Source organism: Rutidosis leptorrhynchoides, chromosome 5, assembly GCF_046630445.1.
Source record: "Rutidosis leptorrhynchoides isolate AG116_Rl617_1_P2 chromosome 5, CSIRO_AGI_Rlap_v1, whole genome shotgun sequence".
Lineage (NCBI taxonomy): Eukaryota > Viridiplantae > Streptophyta > Magnoliopsida > Asterales > Asteraceae > Rutidosis > Rutidosis leptorrhynchoides.
Genome location: NC_092337.1, coordinates 44967043 through 44990924, shown reverse-complemented (window position 1 = coordinate 44990924; position 23882 = coordinate 44967043). Strand labels below are relative to the sequence as shown.

The window sequence follows — 23882 nt, the reverse complement described above, 5'->3', positions numbered from 1 at the left end:
GAAGAAACAACTGAAATCTTGTGATCCACCTTTATGTACAGATTATTGATGTCGTGCGAGGTGTACGTGAAATACTATATATTTTTGATACGAAAAGCGATACAAACTACACAAGTTTTAATTATTTATTTACAGATGGGATATACCTAAACCTTGCTACAACACTATAGGCAGTGTACATAATCGTAGAGTAGTATAGTTTTTAGTAAGTCCGGTTCGTTCCACATGGAGCTGGCTTATTTCACACTATATTTTAATTAACTATATTTGTACAAAATATATATAATTATATATAATAATATATAAAAGGGGAGTTTACCGTTTAATGACCGGTTTATCGATTTTATATTTTAAGCGAAGCGTATAGTAAATGACGATATTTAACTAACAATATAAAATAAATAACAATAATTAAAATGACAATAAATAAAAGTACGAGGAAATATGAAATAAAATATATTATGCTTATTTAAACTTCCGTAACCATGATGTTTGACGTTTTGATTTTAATTTATTGTCCTGGGTTAATTGTCCTTTGTCCTGGATGTATTTGAAACCTATCTGGTTTTTGTCCATAATAGTTCATCGGTCATAATTATAAACTGCTCGGCAAATTTAACCTTATACCCGAAGTCAAATATTCCAACTAACTGGGGATTCGAACTGTAACAAAGTCTTAATACTTTGCTTAATGAATACACCAGGTTATCGACTGTGTGTAAACCAAGGTTTTAATACTTTGTTAACAATTACACCAATTACCCTTGAATGTAATCCACCCCTGTTTTAATGAGTCCATTGACTATTAATCCATCCCAATGAACAATAATTCGTACTTATAAATATCCCGCTCATCGTGTCCGATTAAGCGTATGTGGTTATATATAGATACGTCAAATCATAACCTTTATATTAAATTAACGAGGTATTGTTAATTTAATATAAAGCCCATTAATAGCCCATAGTCTAATTTCCACAAGTGTCGTTCTTTTGTCCAAACCCCAACTATGGTACAAAACCCAATTACCCCGTCTTTAATATTTAGCTCAACATCATGATTACTTCGGCTCAAATAAGCATAATAATAACTTAAGTACGAGACATTAATTTAAAAAGGAGAACATAGCTTACATTGATTATTTATCGCGTAGTAGTACACGGACAGAGCTCTGACTTTAAAAACCCGTAAAAAAACCTTTACATAACCCGAACTAATCTAATATAAAACTACCCTATACTATATATATATATATATATTATATATATATATATATTTATTTATTACAGAGTATTATTATTATTATTTTATTATTTTTTTAAAACTGCAGAAGCTCGTGGCCTTTTATAGGCATTTTGGAATCTGGCTGCTCCGCGAGTCGTGGAGTTTTTGGCCTTCAAACTCCGCGAGTCGTGGAGTTTGATTTTTCAGCTCACAATTTTTTGGATCTTAGCTTGTCGACATAATTTATATATAAATATAAAATATAAATAATTAATATAATTATTTATATATTATATTATATTCTTGTGCATAGTAGACTTGTAATTTTTAGTCCGTTGCGTCGGGCGTTGATAGTTGACTCATGTCCCGGTTCCGGATTTTCGAACGTCCTTTCGTATAATTTAATATCTTGTACTTTGCGTTCCGCAACTTGTACTTTTGTCATTTTTAGACGTTTCTTATCAATAAATTGAACCACTTGGATTGTATCTTGTACATTTGAGCTTTTTGGTCATTTGCGTCTTTAAATCGTCGTTTTCGCCTTTTGTCTTCGCACTTATTTAATATAAACGATTACAACTTAAAATAGGACAATTACAACAAAATAATTTACATATTGGGAGGATATTGCTACTAAATATATGTTCATTTAGAGCACTATCAATTATGCAAAACATTCAAATTATGAACTCACCAACCTTTGTGTTGACACTTGTTAGCATGTTTATTCTCAGGTTCCCTAGAAGTCTTCCGCTGTTTGCTTATATGTTAGACAAGCTATGTGCATGGAGTCTTACATGGCATATTTTTCAAGGAAACGTTGCATTCACCAAATCATCACCATGTATCTTATTTTGACTACATTGTCAACGGAAGTACTATTGTAAACTATTATTTATGGTGATTGTCTATATGTAGAAATCATCAGATGTCGAAAACTTTTGATTTAAATATTCATTTATGGTGTGCCTTTTCAAAAGAATGCAATGTTTACAAAACGTATCATATAGAGGTCAAATACCTCACAATGAAATCGATGAATGACGTGTTCGTCCATATGGATTTGGAGCGATCGTCACAAATTGCAAGTGGGATAATTTAACTTTATCTTTACCAACTTCCACCCCATTAAAGAGACCAACATCACAAGTCCTTTTAATAATGAAATTCAAACCCTCCACCGCAATAAGAAAAGGTGACAACGATAAAGGATCGCCTTGTCGAACACCTCTCTCAGTGAGAAATTCATTGGTTGGAGAAGCATTAACAAGGACCGATATAGAAGCCGATTTAAGAAACGCCCGAATCCAATTCCTCCACCGAAGGCCAAACCCCATTCTATACATTATATCAAAAAGGAAATTCCAACTCAAACTATCGAACGCCTTCTTAAAGTCTAACTTAAAAATGAGACTCTTCTTTTTAATTATCTTTAGATAATCAATAGCTTCGTTTGCAATTAGAGAACCGTCAAGAATGAACCTACCTTTAAGGTATGCGCTTTGCTCGAACCCAATAACCGAAGGTAAGACTTTTCGGATGCTGATAGGTCGGTAATCGTTGAGATCCATTGGATCATTTTTCTTTGGGACCAAAGAAACGAAAAGTGCATTACAACCTTTGGAGGTATCACAATTTTTCCAAAACCAACTAAGAGCTTTCAAGAGGTCGTTCTTAATCAAGTCCCAATACAAATAAAAGAATTTAAACTTAAAACCATCTGGACTCGGCGCCTTCAAACAGTTGCATTCTTTAACAGCCTCAAGCACCTCCCTTTCCGTGAACACAGCCTCAATATCAGCAGCTTGTTGGTTGTCGATTTTGATCATCACGGATACAGTAGCTGCAGTAGCCCAATCAGACGAATCACAAAGCAGCAGCATTAGCTGAAGTATCCAATCCTAGTTGCCTGGTAGCAAGAACAAACGAAGCAGCAGAGACCGAATCAGACAAAGCAGTAATCGCTGCTGTGTTTAAAACAGTAACTGCTGATGCAGCAGAATCAGCATCCGAAAAACGTATTTTATGACATTTATTTTCTCGAATTGCAACTTAAAATGGTTAAAAGCGGCTTGCTTAACCTCGATAGGATCCTCACACCAAATCCCATTGATATTCAACCCCCTAATGTTTCTTCTTGAGTGCCTTCTTTTAAAAACCGAGTGAAAATATTTTGTGTTTTCGTATCTGTCATGGATCCATTTAACCCTCGACTTTTGCTTTGCCATATTTGCTCGTACCTTTTCCTTATCAGTCCATTGTTTCCTAGTATCCATCCAATTAAGTCTATCTTCATCACTTAAAACACGTCTCTCCGCAATCAATTCCCCACACGCCTTTTTTCTTTAGTTCCTCAATCTCTAAGTCAAGACAACCAAAGGTTTTTTTGCTCCACTCTTTCAACGCTTGCTTAACATTTTTTAGCTTGTTACGAAACACACAATCAACCCTATTCCCTTCAACGCTTAGATTCCACGCATCTTCAATAAATTTCTTAGAACCTTCGGCTTCTAACCATTCATCAAATAATTTAGTTGGTTTCGGACCATAGTCAATTGCTATATCCCTCAAAACAATGGGGCAATGGTGTTGATGCATTTTATGCAAGTCCCTAGACATCTACCCACGTCCATTGCAGGTATAACAGTTTACAGGCCACCATGATCGCTCGTTATTATCCTATACATGTTTGTATGTGGTTACAGGAACTGCTGGAACGAGATTTGGATGTTTGACTATGTTAGACTTAGTCAGACGTGCTAGTGAAGCCTCACTCATACGGCTGACAGGCTCATACACGGTTGATGCTGAGCTAAGTCACAATTACAACCTAAATGAGAAGACACAAGTGAGTGATCACCCGTACGGCTTATGGAGCCAACTCGTACGTGTGATGGATGACTCGTACAGGTGAGTCAACAGCAGGGGTATATAAAGTCTTATGTTCTTCATTTTAGGTTAAGCCTCTCATTTGTTACTGATGTTATGCGAGGTAGTATACGAAATAGTTATATTTTTATTGCTAAATACTATTAAATACGATACAATTTTACACAAGTTATTTATTTATTTATAGAGTGGATATACCTAAACGTTGCTACAACACTATAGGCAGTGTACCTAATCGTAAAGTAGTGTAGTTTTTAGTAAGTCCGGTTCGTCCACAGGGAACTAGCCAAGTTTAACGCTATATATATATATATATATATATATATATATATATATATATATATATATATATATATATATGATATTATTATTATTAAAGGGGGTTTTTACCGTTTAATGACCGGTTTGTCGATTTTAAAACTTTAGTCGCAGTTAAAATCTAATGTAAAATATTAAAAATATAAAAGACTTAATTTAAAGCGTAAAGTAAATGACGATAATAAAATTGCGATAATTAAAATGCGATAAATATAATGTCAATAAATAAAATTGCGATAATTAAAAAGTACGATAATTAAAAGTGCAATTAAATATAATGAAAATAAAAGTGCGATAAAATATGAAATAAAGGAATTATGCTTATTTAAACTTCCGTAATCATGATGTTTGACGTGTTGATTTTAGTTTATTACCATGGGTTAATTGTCCTTTGTCCTGGATTATTCGATATGTCCATCTGGTTTTTGTCCATAACAGTCCATCAGTCATAAATATAAAGTGCGAGTGTCCTCGTCAAATTATTCTTATATCCGAAGTCAAATATTCCAACTAATTGTGGACTTAAACTATAATTACACCAATTTCCCTTGTATGTAATTTACCCCTGTTTTAATAAGTCCATTAACTATTAATCCATTCCCGTGTCCAGTTAAATGAACGATTATTAGTACTTATAAATATCTCGCCCATCGTGTCCGATCGAGTGTATGTGGTTATTTATAGGTACGTCCAATTGTAAATCTTTATATTAAATTAACAAACTATCATTTAATTAAATAAATATAAAGCCCATTAATAGCCTATAGTCTAATTTCCACAAGTGTCGTTCTTTTGTCCAAACCCCAATTATGGTACAAAGCCCAATTACCCCGTCTTAATATTTAGCCCAACATCACGATTACTTCGATTTAAATAAGCATAATAATAACTTAGCTACGAGACATTAATTTAAAAAGGTTGAACATAACTTACAATGATTAATAATAGCGTAGCGTTACACGGACAGAATTTCGACTTACACCCTTACAACATTCGCTAACATACCCTCATTATTATTAAAATTAAAATTAAAATTAAAATTAAAATTATAATATATATATATATATATATATATATATATATATTACAGAGAGATAGAGAGGATAGAAAAAGGAGTACCAAACTCGGCTGAAAACTTTGCAATTTATAGCACTTGGCCTGACTTTTGGCCCTATGCGATCGCATGGAAATTGTGCTTCCAGGCCATGCGATCGCATGGCCCTCTGATCCAGCTCACATAATTTTGTTTTCTTGTTTGCCGACGGTTTTAATATATAACATAATATATATAATTTTAAGAATTAATTATATATTATATTATATTCATGTGCATAGTTGACTTGTAATTTTTAGTCCGTTGCATCGAGCATTGAGAGTTGACTCTGGTCCCGGTTCTGGATTTTCGAACATCCTTGCGTACAATTTAATATCTTGTACTTTGCGTTTCGCGGCTTGTACTCTTGTAATTTCTAGACGTTTCTCATCAATAATTTGAACCACTTGGATTGTACTTTGTACTTTTGAGCTTTTTGGTCTTTTGCGTCTTCAATTCGTCGAATCTGTCTTTTGTCTTCACCTTTTATTATTTAAACGAATATCACTTGTAAATAGAACAATTGCAACTAAAAGCTTGTCTTTCTTGAGGGATAATGCTATGAAATATATGTTCGTTTTTTGCATTATCAAATATTCCCACACTTGCGCGTTGCTTGTCCTCAAGCAATATAGTCTTGAAATAAAAATCACACTTCACTTGAATCACTTTTTTATTCTCACACTTTATACATAAGTGATTTTGATACAACGGTATACACAATGATAGTCACGATGTGGTTTACAGTTCCACATGACTATTAAAAATTTAGATCCTTTAAGGAAATTGGATCTTTATGAAAACATTTGATCTTTTGAAAATTTATTCTAGCTTTTACCCTAGATAAGATTTCCGGAAGAACCCTTCACCGGTGTTTGCAAATTATTTTTGTGGGTTTTGTGGGTTTCAGATTTTAAAATTTTAGTTCAAAACTTGCGGTTTTGTGTCACCCACTTGCTAACCTTGTATTAGGAAAGCAACACGTCCAGTATACTTGCTCCGTATATTACCTTTCGATAAACTACCTTCCAGTTGTAAAGGAAAGCGTTGAACAAGCAACTGTTAAGGCAATGTCCCGTGACATGCTTTTGATTATGGTATATATCGTGTCGGATGCAATTACTATCCTTTGTAGGAGCAATAGTAAAGATCACCCAATAGTTTTTCGGTCTGGCACAAGGTCCTGTCTTCGACCATGCTATGCAACCACCATTCTTACGGTTGACACCCGATTTGGTTCAGGTGACCTAATGAATTCTAGGTGAATTCCTAGGATTTTACGTTCAATGATAAATAACGCATTGAAAATGGGTTTTCAGAAAACAAATCGGTTTGTAATATTGATCAAAATATTTTCTCGTTCAAGTTCGAGTTTAGATATCATTGAATTCTATGAGTTTGTAATTCTCAATCTTTAAAGTCAATCTCAAGGATTGAGTAATATCAGGCTTAAAAGCTGATTTTTAATCTTTTAAGGAGATTATCCTTTCTGGGGGTCGGATTCATTAGCCTTATCAAGCTAATTTGCACGGCGCCCTCCCCATTTTACTAGACAGATCCTCTCATGGTTAGGATAAGTCTGACCACTTGGCGACCCTGTTTGATGTTGAGGTCCGTGGATTTCCAGCTGAATTTCGAGAAAACTTTTCAAGGTTTTTCGTAGACTCTACAAATGGTCTGGACGACAACTTCCTGACCTAAATAAAGAAGCGCGTGTATTTTTCGGAAGACTTTACTTCCTTTTAATGATGGAATTGATTCATCATGTAGATCCATCTATTCTTTCAAATATATTACAGTAAATTAGGTAAAACTGATTAAAATCGTCCAAAGCAAAAGTACCTGCAATAATCTTGTACAAATATGTGATATATGTTTTGAAGAACTTGGTAAATTCTTCCCACACTTAGCTTTTTATTTTATTTCTTTGCCTTTTTATTCTCCTTTATTCCATTTTAAATGAATTCTAACGTTTTGGGTTGTTTCTCCATTTATGTTCTCTCCGAGGTAGCAATAATTTCGGATTAACACTTAGTTTTATCGTTCATAAATATGTATAAACATGATTTTGAATTCATTTAGTTGAAATTTTTTCAAATTTTCACAAAATTTGGCAATTAAACTAAGTGTAAACCCGAGAGAATTTATAACCCTTCCCCACACTTGAGATCATGCAATGCCCTCATTTGCATGAAATCAGACTATAATTATAAATTCATGAGGGTGATTAGTGTAGAAAAGTGATTAAAAATACCGAGTTTGTAATTACTAAGGTCGTCGAATGATAGATGGCGCGCCTCATCGTTCATTCCTTTTGTTGTAATTTCACATATGTTTTGCGTCTTATCGTCAAAATTAGTAGCTTTTGCTTAACTTAATCTTTACAAGTGCGCTGTTTTACCCTGTTTTGTACATAAGATAAACTACAAACATAATATATATATATATATATATATATATATATATATATATATATATATATATATATATATAAACCTTTATTTATTAAAACAATTTAAATGAATAATTTTTTAAAATTTTGTTTCCTTTTACTTTAGGTAGTTTCGGTATGTTTACCTAGTCCGTCCCTCGACAAAATTTAAAATTTGTCGTTAAAGTGATTGTTTTAAAAGCAAAGATTTTTGGGTTTTTTAATTTTTTTGGTATACTTTAGATCAATAATATTAAAAATAATGATAACAAAATTTGTCGCCCCGCCCTCGGGTAAAGCAATTTCGGTTTCATGACCTAGTCTTCAACTTACGATGAATTTTAGAAATCATTTTTTAAACTTAATGAAATAAAGTAAATTTTTTTTTAAATTCACACAAAACTTAAATTTAAAAAGCATATTAATTTCATATAAAACCTACAAAATAAAAAAAAATTCAGAATGGGGGAAAGAAAACTAGTTCTTTAATGTCTGCTAGTGGAAAAGACCAATCAGATTCCATTCTCAGAACTACACGAGAACAGAACAACTAACTCTAGACAGTGTTTTCCTTTTAGAACAATTGAATCTTCCCACACTTAGGTAGCTGTGGTGTCAAAATTGTGATTAACTTCATCGTCAATTTCTCTAGGACCATAATCAACTTGCATATCTGTGACTTTTACTTTAAGCCATTGGTCGGATTCCTGTGTAATATCCATAAATTCAACTAGTTTCGCCTTTTCTTTAGGCGATAGATTGGATACTAACCGGTTACATAACTTAAAGTTCCCCATGGTTCTAGCATCGCGAATCCGTTTAATAAGTTTCTTCATTGAACTATTAATAACGGGGTCATTTAATTTTGTATCAACAACGGGGTTCTTTGTTATCAGGTCATAATTAGGTGTTACTTCATCTTCCCCACACTTAGGCGTTTTATTATTGTTAAGCACTACCGTTGGAGTTGGTAAAACAACATGGATCTTACCAATCATTTTTGTTGGTTCAACGGTTTTGGTTGGTGGAGATTTAGACTTTCGACTTATAAAGGTGATCGATTTTTCATCATTACTAAGTGTCATTCTACCCTCTCTTACATCAAATAACGCTCCGGTGGACGCTAAGAATGGTTGACCTAAAATTAGAGGAATGTTTGAGTCCTCTTCTATGTCAATGACAATGAATTCGACTAGAAAGGTTAAATTACCTACTTGAACGGGTAGGTTGTCAGCAATTCCAACTGGGTGCCTAATGGTTCGATCAAAGAGTCGGACACTCATCTCTGTTGGACTTAACTCACCTACTCCTAATCTCTTATATAATGAAAGAGGCATAACACTCACACTCGCACCTAAATCTGCTAGTGCATCATACATGACACAATCACTAAGTAGACAAGGAACAATAAATTCACCCGGATCACCCAACCTGGGTGGAACTTTTGATGGAACTGTCTTCACCGGATTTATCTTTACGGTTTTTGTTTCTTACACTTTCTTATTCTTCTTCTTCTTTCTAGAGGTATCATAAACTTTATTACCTATTACTTGCTCATACTCAACTCCTTTTCTTGGAAACGGGATGGGTGGTCTGTATGGTGCCACCACTGGCTTTACATACTCGGGTGGTGGTGGTGGTGTTGTAACTTCTTCATTGTTACTCACATCTAAAACCTTCCCATCTTCTGGAGCTGGTTTTTTAGAATTCGTTGAAACCATATTAACATTCTCATTCTGAGGATTTACTTCAGTATTACTCGGTAGCTTTCCTTGTTCCCTCTCACTCATCATGCTAGCAAGAGTACCTACGTGTTTTTCTAGATTCAAAATGGAAGCTTGTTGAGTTCTTAATGACTGATGAAACCTCTCATTTGTTTGGGTTTGAGATGTAATAAATTGTGTTTGAGATTCCATTAGCTTTGCCATCATTTCTTCCAGATTTAGCTTTTTCTCTTCGGTTTGTTGTGGTGGTTTATACAAGCTAGGTCATTGTTGATTGAAAGTGTTGTTTTGAGTTGGTTGGTTATTCGGACCTTGTTGGTTATACGAGTTATTGTTGGGTCCATTTGGATTGTAAAGAATGTTTTGATTTCGATTGAAGTTTCGCCTTAGCGGTTGATAATTATTTTGATAATTATTTCCCCGCCTTTGGTTCATGTAGGAAACATTCTCTCGTTGTTCCATCGTTTGTTCGATGTGACACTCTTTCATTAAGTGTGGTCCACCGCATTGCTCACAACTGATTCGTATTGCGTGAATATCTTTATTCATCTTTTCCATTCGTCTCTCGAAATCATCTATCTTTGCGGAAACGGAATCAAAGTCATGGCTAGAATCGGCTCTAGCCGCTTTAGATGATCGAAAAATATCTTTTTCTTGATGCCACTCATGTGAGTGGGATGCTGTGTTATCAATAATTTTGTAAGCTTCAGTTGCGGTTTTCTTCATAATGGAACCACCAGCTGTTATGTCGATGTCTTTTCGTGTAGCAACGTTGACACCTTGGTAGAATATTTGCACTATTTGATAAGTGTCTAAACCGTGCTGCAGACATCCTCTCAACAACTTTCTAAATCTTGTCCACGCTTCATATAATGTTTCATTTGGCTTTTGTGTGAACGTAACTATTTCTCCTTGAAGTCTCACGGCTTTAGTGTAGTGACCCGAACTTTTCCATGTTTATATATATTAATTAAGATTGATATTTACATGACTAAATGTTTCCAATGTGTTAAGAAATCAAACTTGTTAAGACTTGATTAAATGAAATAAGTTTCATATAGACAATTGATCACCCAAATTGACCGGCGATTCACGAACGTTACAAATTTGTAAAAACTACATGTTGTGGTATATATAGTCATATATATATGGTTGACATGATATTATGATGAGTAAGTATCTCACTAAGTATATTAACAATGTGTGATATACATAAGAAATGAGATTACTAAGTTAAGAAACTCGAAATGATATATATAACGATTATCGTTATGATAACGTCTACTAAATACATATGTATCATATTAAGATATTGATACACTATATTTAACATGATAAAATGATATTTAAATATATCATTAAGTGTGTTAACAATGAACTACATATGTAAAAAACAAGACTACTAACTCAAGAATTACGAAACGAGACTTATATGTAACGATTATCGTTGTAACTATATTTTAATGTATATATCATATTAAGAGATATTCATACATCATAATATCATGATAACATAATAATTTAACATCTCATTTGATATAATAAACATTGGGTTAACAACATTAGAATGTATATACATGTTGTGTTTTGATATGTATTCTTACACTTTTGAAAGACGTCAAGACACATATCAAAGTACTTCTACTTAACAAAAATGCTTACAATTACATCCTCGTTCAGTTTCATCAACAATTCTACTCGTATGCACCCGTATTCGTACTCGTACTATACACAGCTTTTAGACGTATGTACTATTGGTATATACACTCCAATGATCAGCTCTTAGCAGCCCATGTGAGTCACCTAACACATGTGAGAACTATCATTTGGCAACTAGCATGAAATATCTCATAAAATTACAAAAATATTAGTAATCATTCATGACTTATTTACATGAAAACAAAACTACATATCCTTTATATCTAATCCATATACCAACGACCAAAAACACCTACAAACACTTTCATTCTTCAATTTTATTCATCTAATTGATCTCTCTCAAGTTCCATCTTCAAGTTCTAAGTGTTCTTCATAAATTCCATAAGTATAGTTTCATAAAAATCAAGAATACTTCCAAGTTTGCAAGTCTACTTCCAAGCTTTCTAATCCATTCCAAGTAATCATATAAGATCAAGGAACCTTTGTTATTTATAGTAGGTTATCTTTCTAATTCAAGGTAATATTCATATTCAAACTTTGATTCAATTTCTACAACTATAACAATCTTATTTCGAGTGAAAATCTTACTTGAACTGTTTTCGTGTCATGATTCTGCTTCAAGAACTTTTAAGCCATCCAAGGATCCTTTAAAGCTAGATCCATTTTTCTCATTTCCAGTAGTTTTATCCAGAAAACTTGAGGTAGTAATGATGTTCATAACATCATTCGATTCATACATATAAAGCTATCTTATTCGAAGGTTAAAACTTGTAATCACTAGAACATAGTTTAGTTAATTCTAAACTAGTTCGCAAACAAAAGTTAATCCTTCTAACTTGACTTTTAAAATCAACTAAACACATGTTCTATATCTATATTATATGCTAACTTAATGATTTAAAACCTGGAAACACGATGAACACCATAAAATCGGATATACGCCGTCGTAGTGAAACCGGGGGCTGTTTTGGTTTGGATAATTAAAAACTATGATAAATTTGATTTAAAAGTTGTTCTTCTGGGAAAATGATTTTTCATATGAACATGAAACTATATCCAAAAATCTTGGTTAAACTCAAAGTGAAAGTATGTTTTTCAAAATGGTCATCAAGATGTCGTTCTTTCGACGGAAATAACTACCTCTTTAGTAATTGACATGTAACTTAAATTTCCGACTATAAACCTATATTTTTTATGTTTGGATTCTTAAATTAGAGTTCAATATGAAACCATAGCAATTTGATTCACTCAAAACGGATTTAAAATGAAGAAGTTATGGGTAAAACAAGATTGGATATTTTTGATCTTTTTAGCTACGGGAAATGCTTAACAAATCCATAAAAATCATATCCTAGCTAACTTATATTCTATTATACATGTATTCTAATATATTATGTAATCTTGGGATACCATAGACACGTATGCAAATGTTTTGACATATCATATCGACCCATGTATATATATTATTTGGAACAACCATAGACACTCTATATGCAGTAATGTTGGAGTTAGCTATACAGGGTTGAGGTTGATTCCAAAAATATATATATACTTTGAGTTGTGACCTAGCCTGAGACGTGTATACACTGGGTCGTGGATTGATTCAAGATAATATATATCAATTTATTTCTGTACATCTAACTGTGGACAACTAGTTGTAGGTTATTAACGAGGACAGCTGACTTAATACACTCAAATCTTTAAAACATAATAAAAATGGTTGTAATTATATTTTGATCATACTTTGAAATATATGTACATATTTATATAGGTTCGTGAATCGATCCGAGGCCAAGTCTTATTTCCGAGGAAGGAAATATCTGTGAAAGTGAGTTATAATCCCACTTTTAAAATCTAATATTTTTGGGATGAGAATACATGCATGTTTTATAAATGATTTATAAAATAGACACAAGTACGTGAAACTACATTCTATGGTTGAATTATCGAAATCGAATATGCCCCTTTTTATTAAGTCTGATAATCTAAGAATTAGGGAACAGATACCCTAATTGACGCGAATCCTAAAGATAGATCTATTGGGCCTAACAAACCCCATCCAAAGTACCGGATGCTTTAGTACTTCAAAATTTATATCATATCCGAAGGGTGTCCCGGAATGATGGGGATATTCTTATATATGCATCTTGTTAATGTCGTTTACCAGGTGTTCACCATATGAATGATTTTTATCTCTATGTATGGGATGTGTATTGATATATGAAATCTTGTAGTCTATTGTAACGATTTGATATATATAGGTTAAACCTATAACTCACCAACATTTTTGTTGACGTTTAAAGCATGTTTATTCTCAGGTGAATACTAAGAGCTTCCGCTGTTGCATACTAAAATAAGGACAAGATTTGGAGTCCATGTTTGTATGATATTGTGTAAAAAAACTGCATTCAAGAAACATATGTCGATGTAATATATTTCTATTGTAAACCATTATGTAATGGTCATGTGTAAACAGTATATTTTAGATTATCATTATTTGATAATCTACGTAATGCTTTTAAAACCTTTATTGATAAAATAAAGGTTATGGTTGTTTTAAAAATGAATGCAGTCTTTGAAAAACGTCTCATATAGAGGTCAAAACCTCGCAACGAAATCAATTAATATGGAACGTTTATAATCAATATGAACGGGACATTTCATCTGGTATCAGAGCGTTGGTCTTAGAGAACCAGAAAATTTGCATTAGTGTATCTTATCGAGTTTGTTAGGATGCATTAGTGAGTCTGGACTTCGACCGTGTTTTCTTTAAAAATGATTGCTTAACATTTTTGTTGGAAACTATATATTATTAACATGTAATTATTATGTGATATATTAATCTCTTAACATGTTTGATATTGTGTGATAGATGTCTACCTCTAGCACAAATCCCATTGACTCACCTAATAATAATGAAGAGTTGAATATATATTGGCAAGATTCACAAGTTCCCGAAGAACTGGAAGAAGAGGAAACGGAATCGGAAGAAGAGGAACCGGAAGAAGAGGAACCAGAAGAAGAGGAACCGGAAGAAGAAGAGATTCCGGAGGGGGAATAGTAGGAACCACAGAAAATTGGTCAAATAAAAAAAAATCCTCAACCAATGGACCAAAGTTAATAATGGTCAATGGTGTTTCCGCTAAGGAAGTAAAATATTGGGAAAATTACCAATTTTCCGATGAATCGGATCCTGATGAGGATTCCGATGATGTTATAGAAATTACCCCGACCCAATTTAATGAGGCAAAAGAAAATAATAAGGGAAAAGGCATCAAAATAGAGAAATCTGATTCCGACCCCGATGAACTTTATATGTACCGTCAACACCCGTATTTTCAATATCGTGACAATAACCCGGGAACCTCTAAACCACCAGGTTTTTCTAAACCAATGTGGAAAACGACGGCTCGTATTAGAGGAACATCATATATCCCTAGAAAATTAGTAAAAAGAACCAAGTTCGAAGAAGAAGAAACCAGTGATTCATATTAGAGGGGTGTGAGCATGTTGTGTAATAAATGTATTGTAGTGTGCTTGTACTTTTATGTTCTATGTAAAAATTTCTTGTATTGTTTGTTATTACGAATCTAATCCTTGTCTATTTTACAGTATAAAAACAAAATGGACGTTAAGGGTAGACAACTGAATATTTTAGAAGACCTACCAGAGGATATGATTGAGGAAATCTTGTCTAGAGTCGGTCAGAATTCATCAGCACATTTAGTTATGGCGAAATTAACTTGTCAAACATTTGAAAGACTTTCCAGAAATGCCTTAGTTTATAAAAGGCTTTCCTTTGATAGGTGGGATATATCACTGATAATGCTAAAAACGAACATATATTTCATAGCATTATCCCTCAAGAAAGACAAGCTTTTAGTTGCAATTGTTCTATTTACAAGTGATATTCGTTTAAATAATAAAAGGTGAAGACAAAAGACAGATTCGACGAATTGAAGACGTAAACGACCAAAAAGCTCAAAAGTACAAAGTACAATCAAAGAGGTTCCAATTATTGATGAGAAACGTCTCAAAATTACAAGAGTACAAGACGCGAAACGCAAAGTACAAGATATTAAATTATACGCAAGGACGTTCAAAAATCCGGAACCAGGACCAGAGTTAACTCTCAACGCTCGACGCAACGGACTAAAAATTACAAGTCAACTATGCACATAAATATAATATAATATATAAATAATTCTTAAAATTATTTATATATTATATATATTTAATTAAAACCGTCGGCGGAAGAAAACAACAACATGTGAGCCTCCCCAGCTGGCCATGCGATCGCATGGCCTTGAAGAGCAAAGCTCATGCGATCGCATGAGCCCCTTTTTCAGCTCACAGGCCTATAAATTTCGAGCTTTGGTGCATCATTTAACACATCTTTTTCTCCTCATTCATCATACGATATAAATATATTTTAATTTTAATTTTAATTTTAATTCTAATAATAAGGGTATGTTAGCGAATGTTGTAAGGGTGTAAGTCGAAATTCTGTCCGTGTAATGCTACGCTATTTTTAATCATTGTAAGTTATGTTCAACCTTTTTACATTAATGTCTCGTAGCTAAATTATTATTATGCTTATTTAAGTCGAAGTAATCATGATGTTGGACTAAAAATATTAAAATTGGGTAATTGGGCTTTGTGCCATAATTGGAGTTTGGACAAAAGAACGACACTTGTGGAAATTAGACTATGGGCTACTAATGGGCTTTATATTTGTTTAACTAAATGATAGTTTGTTAATTTTAATATAAAGATTTACAATTGGACGTACCTATAAATAACCATATATACTCGATCGGACACGATGGGCGGGATATTTATATGTACGAATAATCGTTCATTTAACCGGACACGGGAATGGATTAATAGTCTATGGAATTATTAAAACAGGGGTGAAATTATGTACAAGGACACTTGGCATAATTGATAACAAAGTATTAAAACCTTGGATTACACGCAGTCGATATCCTGGTGTAATTATTAAACAAAGTATTAAGACCTTGTTACAGTTTAAGTCCCCATTTAGTTGGAATATTTGACTTCGGATATAAGGATAATTTGACAAGGACACTCGCACTTTATATTTATGACTGATGGACTGTTATGGACAAAAACCAGACGGACATATTAAATAATCCAGGACAAAGGACAATTAACCCATGGGAATAAACTAAAATCAACACGTCAAACATCATGATTACGGAAGTTTAAATAAGCATAATTCTTTTATTTCATATATAATTCCTTTATTTTCATATTTAATTGCACTTCTAATTATTGCACTTTTATTTATTGTTATTATATTTAATTACACTTTTATTTATTGTCATTGTATTTAATTGCACTTTTAATTTTCGCACTATTTAATTATCGCAATTTCATTATCGTTATTTATTTTACGCTTTAAATTAAGTCTTTTATTTATTTAATATTTTACATTAGGTTTTAACTGCGACTAAAAGTTTTAAAAATCGACAAACCGGTCATTAAACGGTAAAAAAAACCCCCTTTTTATAATAATAATATTACTTATATATATTTGTATTTTTATAAGATAAAACTAATATAGCGTTAAGCTTTGTTTAAAAGATTTCCCTGTGGAACGAACTGGACTTGCTAAAAACTACACTACTGTACGATTAGGTACACTGCCTATAAGTGTTGTAGCAAGGTTTAGGTATATCCATTCTATAAATAAATAAATATCTTGTGTAAAATTGTATCATATTTAATAGTATTTCCTAGTAAAATATAAGCTATTTCATATACACCTCGCATAACATCAATCACATTGGGGAGACTTTAAGTTACGCCGTGTTTTCTTTAAAGCGTTAAATGCGGGGAACCCAAATGCAATTTTACGCTACGGGTTAAGAACCTATTTTGACTCAACATATCCCAACATAGGATTTCTTGAATTAGAAAGAGCTTCTAACATGCAACATAAAGAAGCATGTTATGCTTACGGGTTAGTGATGTTCGCTTCTTACCAAAGTGAGAAAAAGAACATCGGATTGCAGCTTTTAAATAAAACTTTCCCACAAGTGACGGATTCAGTAGTTGGGGTGAGAAACAAGGTTTTTAGATTATTACGGGGCTGTTGGACATTATGAAACCCTCGTCCTTTTAATGACATTACAACATGCTGCCTAGCGAATGGTCATAACGGTTATTTTCCACAAGACCAAGGATGGGAAGTCGTCTTAGTAAAACCAGAATACATGACTTGTTTCTGGACTTATGAATTACGTGTCTTTATTTCCTTTGCTGAACAACTTACGTATTAACTAGATTTATCTTCAAAACTGTCCTGTATCATAGTGTACTATATTTCATGTTATATGTAATATAGCGAATTTGTAAGTTTGAAGAATATTTGTATGTGATATATTATTATAATCAGTTTTTCATATAGAATTGTAGTAGTTGAATTGTATATTAGCTACTAAGTATGAACTTAACGGGTAGGCAAGGTTGGAGAACTCAGATCTCGGGGAGATCTCGTTTGGACTTTTTTGGGGAGATCTCGGCATCTCGGAAAAATCTCAGGGAGATCTCGGACGTTGACTTACGTTGACTTACGTTGACTTTTTAGTGTTTTTGGTATAAATTTATATATATAAAGAGATATCTGTATATTTATATACATTATTATGAGATTTTACAAAAACATTCGAGAAATGAGTGAGAAAATCTGAGTAATTACGAAATCTTACGAGAAATTTAAAGAAATGAGCAAGAAAATCCAAGAAATTCTGGCTTTGACCAAGTTTGACCCCGTTGACCAGAAAATCTCGGGAGATGGACATCTCGTCTCGGTTTCCTTCTAAAAATAAGATCTCGGAGAGATCTTGGGGAGAAATAAGGAGATTTACAACACTGCGGGTAGGTAGTACCCGAATTTAAACTTATAAAACGCTAATATGAAGAAAAAGCTTTTATAAATGAGTTCATATTATGCTACGAGATACTATTGACTACTCTTAATATTCTGTATGATTAACTTGTTTCATTTGACTATTTGGAAGGAAATGGCACCGACTACTCGACACACCTTGAATATGAGCGAAGAGGAATTTCGTGCCTTTCTTGCTTCAAACATAGCCGCAGTACAGGCCGCGCTACATACCAATAATAACTCTGAATCTAGCAATATAGCTAACGGCTCAAGAAATCATGTAGGATGCTCCTACAAGGAATTCACTGCCTGCAAACCTTCAGAATTTGATGGGACCGAAGGACCAATCGGATTGAAACAGTGGACCGAGAAAGTTGAATCGGTGTTTGCCATAAGTAAGTGTGCTGAATGAGACAAAGTGAAGTACGCTACACATACCTTCACAGGTATTGAGTTAACATGGTGGAATACCTATCTAGAGCAAGTGGGACAAGATGCTGCTTACGCGCTACCGTGGTCAGCATTCAAGCACTTGATGAACGAGAAGTACCGTCCCAAACCGAGGTCAATAAGCTCAAGTCAGAACTTAGAGGGTTACGAACACAGGGATTCGATATTACTTCGTACGAAAGACGATTCACAGAATTGTGCCTATTGTGTCCGAGAGCGTTCGAAGATGAGGAAGAGAAGATCGACGCGTTTGTGAAAGGGTTACCGGAGAGAATCCAAGAAGATATAAGTTCACACGAGTCTGCCTCTATACAAAAGGCATGTAGAATGGCTCACAAACTAGTGAACCAGATTGAGGGAAGAATTAAAGAACAGGCGGCCGAAGAGGCCAACGTGAAGCTAGTCAAAAGAAAGTGGGAGGAAAATGGTGATAAGAGTCACCAATACAACAACAACTATCCCAAAAATCGCAACATCAATCGCAACTACAACAAACGGCTCAACAACAACAACAACAACAACAACAACAACAACAACAACAACTACAACAATCATCCCAACAACAATAACAACCACAACAACAACAATCAGAAGCAGCTATGCCAAAGGTGTGAAAAGTATCACTCGGGGTTCTGCACCAAATTTTGCAACAAGTGTAAAAGAAATGGTCATAGCGTGGCGAAGTGTGAGGTCTACGGACTAGGGGTTAACAGAACGAAAGGAACAAATGGTGTCGGAATGAGTAATGGTGGAGCAAGTAGTGTCAGAGCAAGTTATGCCAATGTAGTTTGTTATAAATGTGGAAAACCGGGCCACATTATTAGAAATTGCCCGAACCAGGAGAACACGAATGGACAAGGCCGCGGAAGAGTTTTCAATATTAATGCGGCAGAGGCACAGGAAGACCCGGAACTTGTTACGTGTACGTTTCTTATTGACAATAAATCTGCTTACGTTTTATTTGATTCGGGTGCGGATAGAAGCTATATGAGTAGAGATTTTTGTGCTAAATTAAGTTGTCCATTGACGCCGTTGGATAGTAAATTTTTACTCGAATTAGCAAACGGTAAATTAATTTCAGTAGATTATATATGCCGGAATCGAGAAATTAAACTGGGTAGCGAAATATTTAAGATTGATTTGATACCAGTAGAGTTAGGGAGTTTTGATGTAATAGTTGGCATGGATTGGCTGAAGGAGATGAAAGCAGAGATCGTATGTTACAAAAATGCAATTCGTATTGTACGAGAAGAAGGAGAACCCTTAATGGTGTACGGAGAAAAGGGACGAAGCTACATCTTATTAGTAATTTGAAGGCACAAAAACTAATAAGAAAAGGTTGCTATGCTGTTCTAGCACACGTCGAGAAAGTACAAACTAAAGAAAAGAGCATAAATGATGTTCTCGTCTCAAAAGAATTTCCCGATGTATTTCCGAAAGAATTACCGGGACTACCTGCACATCGATCTGTTGAATTTCAAATAGATCTTGTACAGGAGCTGCACCAATAGCTCGTGCTCCTTACAGACTCGCACCCAGTGAGATGAAAGAACTGCAAAGCCAACTGCAAGAACTATTAGAACGTGGTTTCATTCGACCAAGCACATCACCATGGGGAGCTCCTGTTTTGTTTGTCAAGAAGAAGGATGGTACATTTAGGTTGTGTTTTGACTACAGAGAGTTGAATAAACTTACCATCAAAAACCGTTATCCACTGCCAAGAATTGACGACTTATTTGATCAACTGCAAGGCTCGTCGGCTTATTCAAAAATCGATTTACGTTCTGGATATCATCAAATGCGAGTAAAGGAGGATGATATTCCAAAAACTGCTTTTAGGACGCGTTATGGTCATTAAGAGTTTATGATTATGCCATTTGGATTGACTAACGCACCAGCTGTGTTCATGGACCTTATGAACCGAGTGTGTGGGCCATATCTTGATAAGTTTGTCATTGTTTTCATCGATGACATACTTATTTACTCAAAGAATGATCAAGAGCACGAAGAACATTTGAGAAAAGTGCTAGAAGTATTGAGGAAAGAAAAACTGTACGCTAAGTTTTCAAAGTGTGCATTTTGGTTGGAAGAAGTTCAATTCCTCGGTCACATAGTGTACAAAGAAGGTATCCAGGTGGACCTGGCAAAGATCGAGACCGTTGAAAAGTGGGAAACCCCAAAAACTCCGAAGCATATACGTCAATTTTTAGGATTGGCTGGTTACTACAGAAGATTCATCCAAGATTTCTCCAAAATAGCAAAACTCTTGACTGCGTTAACGCATAAAGGGAAGAAATTTGAATGGAAGGATGAACAAGAGAAGGCATTTCAGTTATTGAAGAAAAACCTAACTACGACACCTATATTGTCGTTGCCTAAAGGGAATGATGATTTTGTGATTTATTGTGACGCATCAAAGCAAGGTCTCGGTTGTGTATTAATGCAACGAGCGAAGGTGATTGCTTATGCGTCTAAACAATTGAAGATTCACGAGCAAAATTATATGACTCACGATTTGGAATTGGGTGCTGTTGTTTTTGCATTAAAGACTTGGAGGCATTATTTATATGGGGTCAAAAGTATTATATATACAGACCACAAAAGTCTCCAACATATATTTAATCAGAAGCAACTGAATATGAGACAACGCAGGTAGATTGAACTATTGAATGATTATGATTTTGAGATTCGATACCACTCGGGGAAGGCGAATGTGGTAGCTGACGCTTTGAGTAAAAAGGACGGAGAACCTATACGGGTAAAAGCTATGAATATAATTATTCGTACTAACCTTACTACCCAAATAAAGGAGGCGCAACAGGGGGTTGTAAAAGAAGGAAAGTTGAAGAATGAGATACCCAAAGGATCAGAGAAACATCTTAATATTCGGGAAGATGGAACCCGATATAGGGCTGATAGAATTTGGGTACCAAGGTTTGGAGATGTGAGAGAAATGTTACTTAAGGAAGCACATAAAACCAGATATTCAATACATCCCGGAGCGGGGAAGATGTATAAAGATATCAAGAAACACTTTTGGTGGCCGGGTATGAAAGCTGATATTAATAAATATGTAGGAGAATGTTTGACGTGTTCTAAGGTCAAAGCTGAACATCAGAAACCATCAGGTCTACTACAACAACCTGAAATCCCGAAATGGAAATGGGAAAACATTACCATGGATTTCATTACTAAATTGTCAAGGACTGCAAGTGGTTATGATACTATTTGGGTAATAGTTGATCGTCTCACCAAGTCAGCACACTTCCTGCCAATGAGAGAAGATGACAAAATGGAGAAGTTGGCGCGATTGTATTTGAAGGAGGTTGTCTCCAGACATGGAATACCCGTCTCTATTATCTCTGATAGGGATGGTAGATTTGTTTTAAGGTTCTGGCTGTCGTTGCAACAAGCATTGGGGACTTGTCTAGACATGAGTACTGCCTATCATCCATAAACTGATGGGCAGAGCAAAAGGACGATACAAACACTTGAAGACATGCTACAAGCATGTGTTATTGATTTCGGAAACAGTTGGGATCGACACCTACCATTAGCAGAATTTTCCTACAACAACAGTTATCATTCTAGTATTGAGATGGCGCCGTTTGAGGCACTTTATGGTAGAAAGTGCAGGTCTCCGATTTGTTGGAATGAAGTGGGGGATAGATAGATTACGGGTCCAGAGATAATACAAGAAACTACCGAGAAAATCATTCAAATTCAACAACGATTGAAAACCGCCCAGAGTCGACAAAAGAGCTACGCTGACAGTAAAAGAAAAGATATAGAGTTTGAAATTGGAGAAATGGTCATGATTAAGGTTTCACCTTGGAAAGGCGTTGTTCGATTTGGTAAATGGGGGAAACTAAATCCAAGGTACATTGGACCATTCAAGATTATAGATTGTGTCGGACCAGTAGCTTACCAACTGGAGCTACCTCAACAACTCGCGGCTGTACATAACACTTTCCACGTCTCAAATTTGAAGAAATATTTTGCTAAAGAAGATCTCACTATTCCATTGGACGAAATCCAAATCAATGAAAAACTTCAATTCATTGAAGAACCCGTCGAAATAATGGATCGTGAGGTTAAGAGACTTAAGCAAAACAAGATACCGATTATTAAGGTTAGATGGAATGCTCGTAGAGGACCTGAGTTCACCTGGGAGCGTGAAGATCAGATGAAGAAGAAATACCCGCATCTATTTCCAGAAGATTCGTCAACACCTTCAACAGCTTAAAATTTCGGGACGAAATTTATTTAACGGGTAGGTACTGTAGTGACCCGAACTTTTCCATGTTTATATATATTAATTGAGATTGATATTTACATGACTAAATGTTTCCAACGTGTTAAGCAATCAAACTTGTTAAGACTTTATTAAATGAATTAAGTTTCATATAGACAATTGATCACCCAAGTTGACCGGCGATTCACGAACGTTACAAATTTGTAAAAACTACATGTTGTGGTATATATAGTCATATATATATGGTTGAAATGAGATTATGATGAGTAAGTATCTCACTAATTATATTAACAATGTGTGATATACATAAGAAATGAGATTACTAAGTTAAGAAACTCGAAATGATATATATAACGATTATCGTTATGATAACGTCTACTAAATACATATGTATCATATTAAGATATTGATACACTATATTTAACATGATAAAATGATATTTAAATATATCATTAAGTATGTTAACAATGAACTACATATGTAAAAAACAAGACTACTAACTCAAGAATTACGAAACGAGACTTATATGTAACGATTATCGTTGTAACTATATTTTAATGTATATATCATATTAAGAGATATTCATACATAATAATATCATGATAACATAATAATTTAACATCTCATTTGATATAATAAACATTGGGTTAACAACATTAATTGAGATCGTTAACTTAAAGGTTTCAAAACAACACTTACATGTAACGACTAACGAAGACTTAACGACTCCATTAGAATGTATATACATGTTGTGTTTTGATATGTATTCTTACACTTTTGAAAGACTTCAAGACACATATAAAAGTACTTCTACTTAACAAAAATGCTTACAATTACATCCTCGTTCAGTTTCATCAACAATTCTACTCGTATGCACCCGTATTCGTACTCATACAATACACAGCTTTTAGATGTATGTACT

The 23882-nt window shown here is 34.2% G+C and overlaps 1 protein-coding gene across 1 annotated transcript in view; it reads right to left on the bottom strand.

The window, feature by feature from the left end:
• The window catches only part of LOC139848577 (uncharacterized), a 59107-nt gene extending 56056 nt beyond the window's left edge, over window positions 1-3051 (bottom strand). Inside the window, exon 1 of the mRNA XM_071838303.1 lies at window positions 2337-3051. Coding sequence (XP_071694404.1) covers window positions 2337-3051 — 715 coding nt within the window. The remainder of the gene's footprint in view (window positions 1-2336) is intronic.
• Window positions 3052-23882: the final 20831 nt, after the last annotated feature.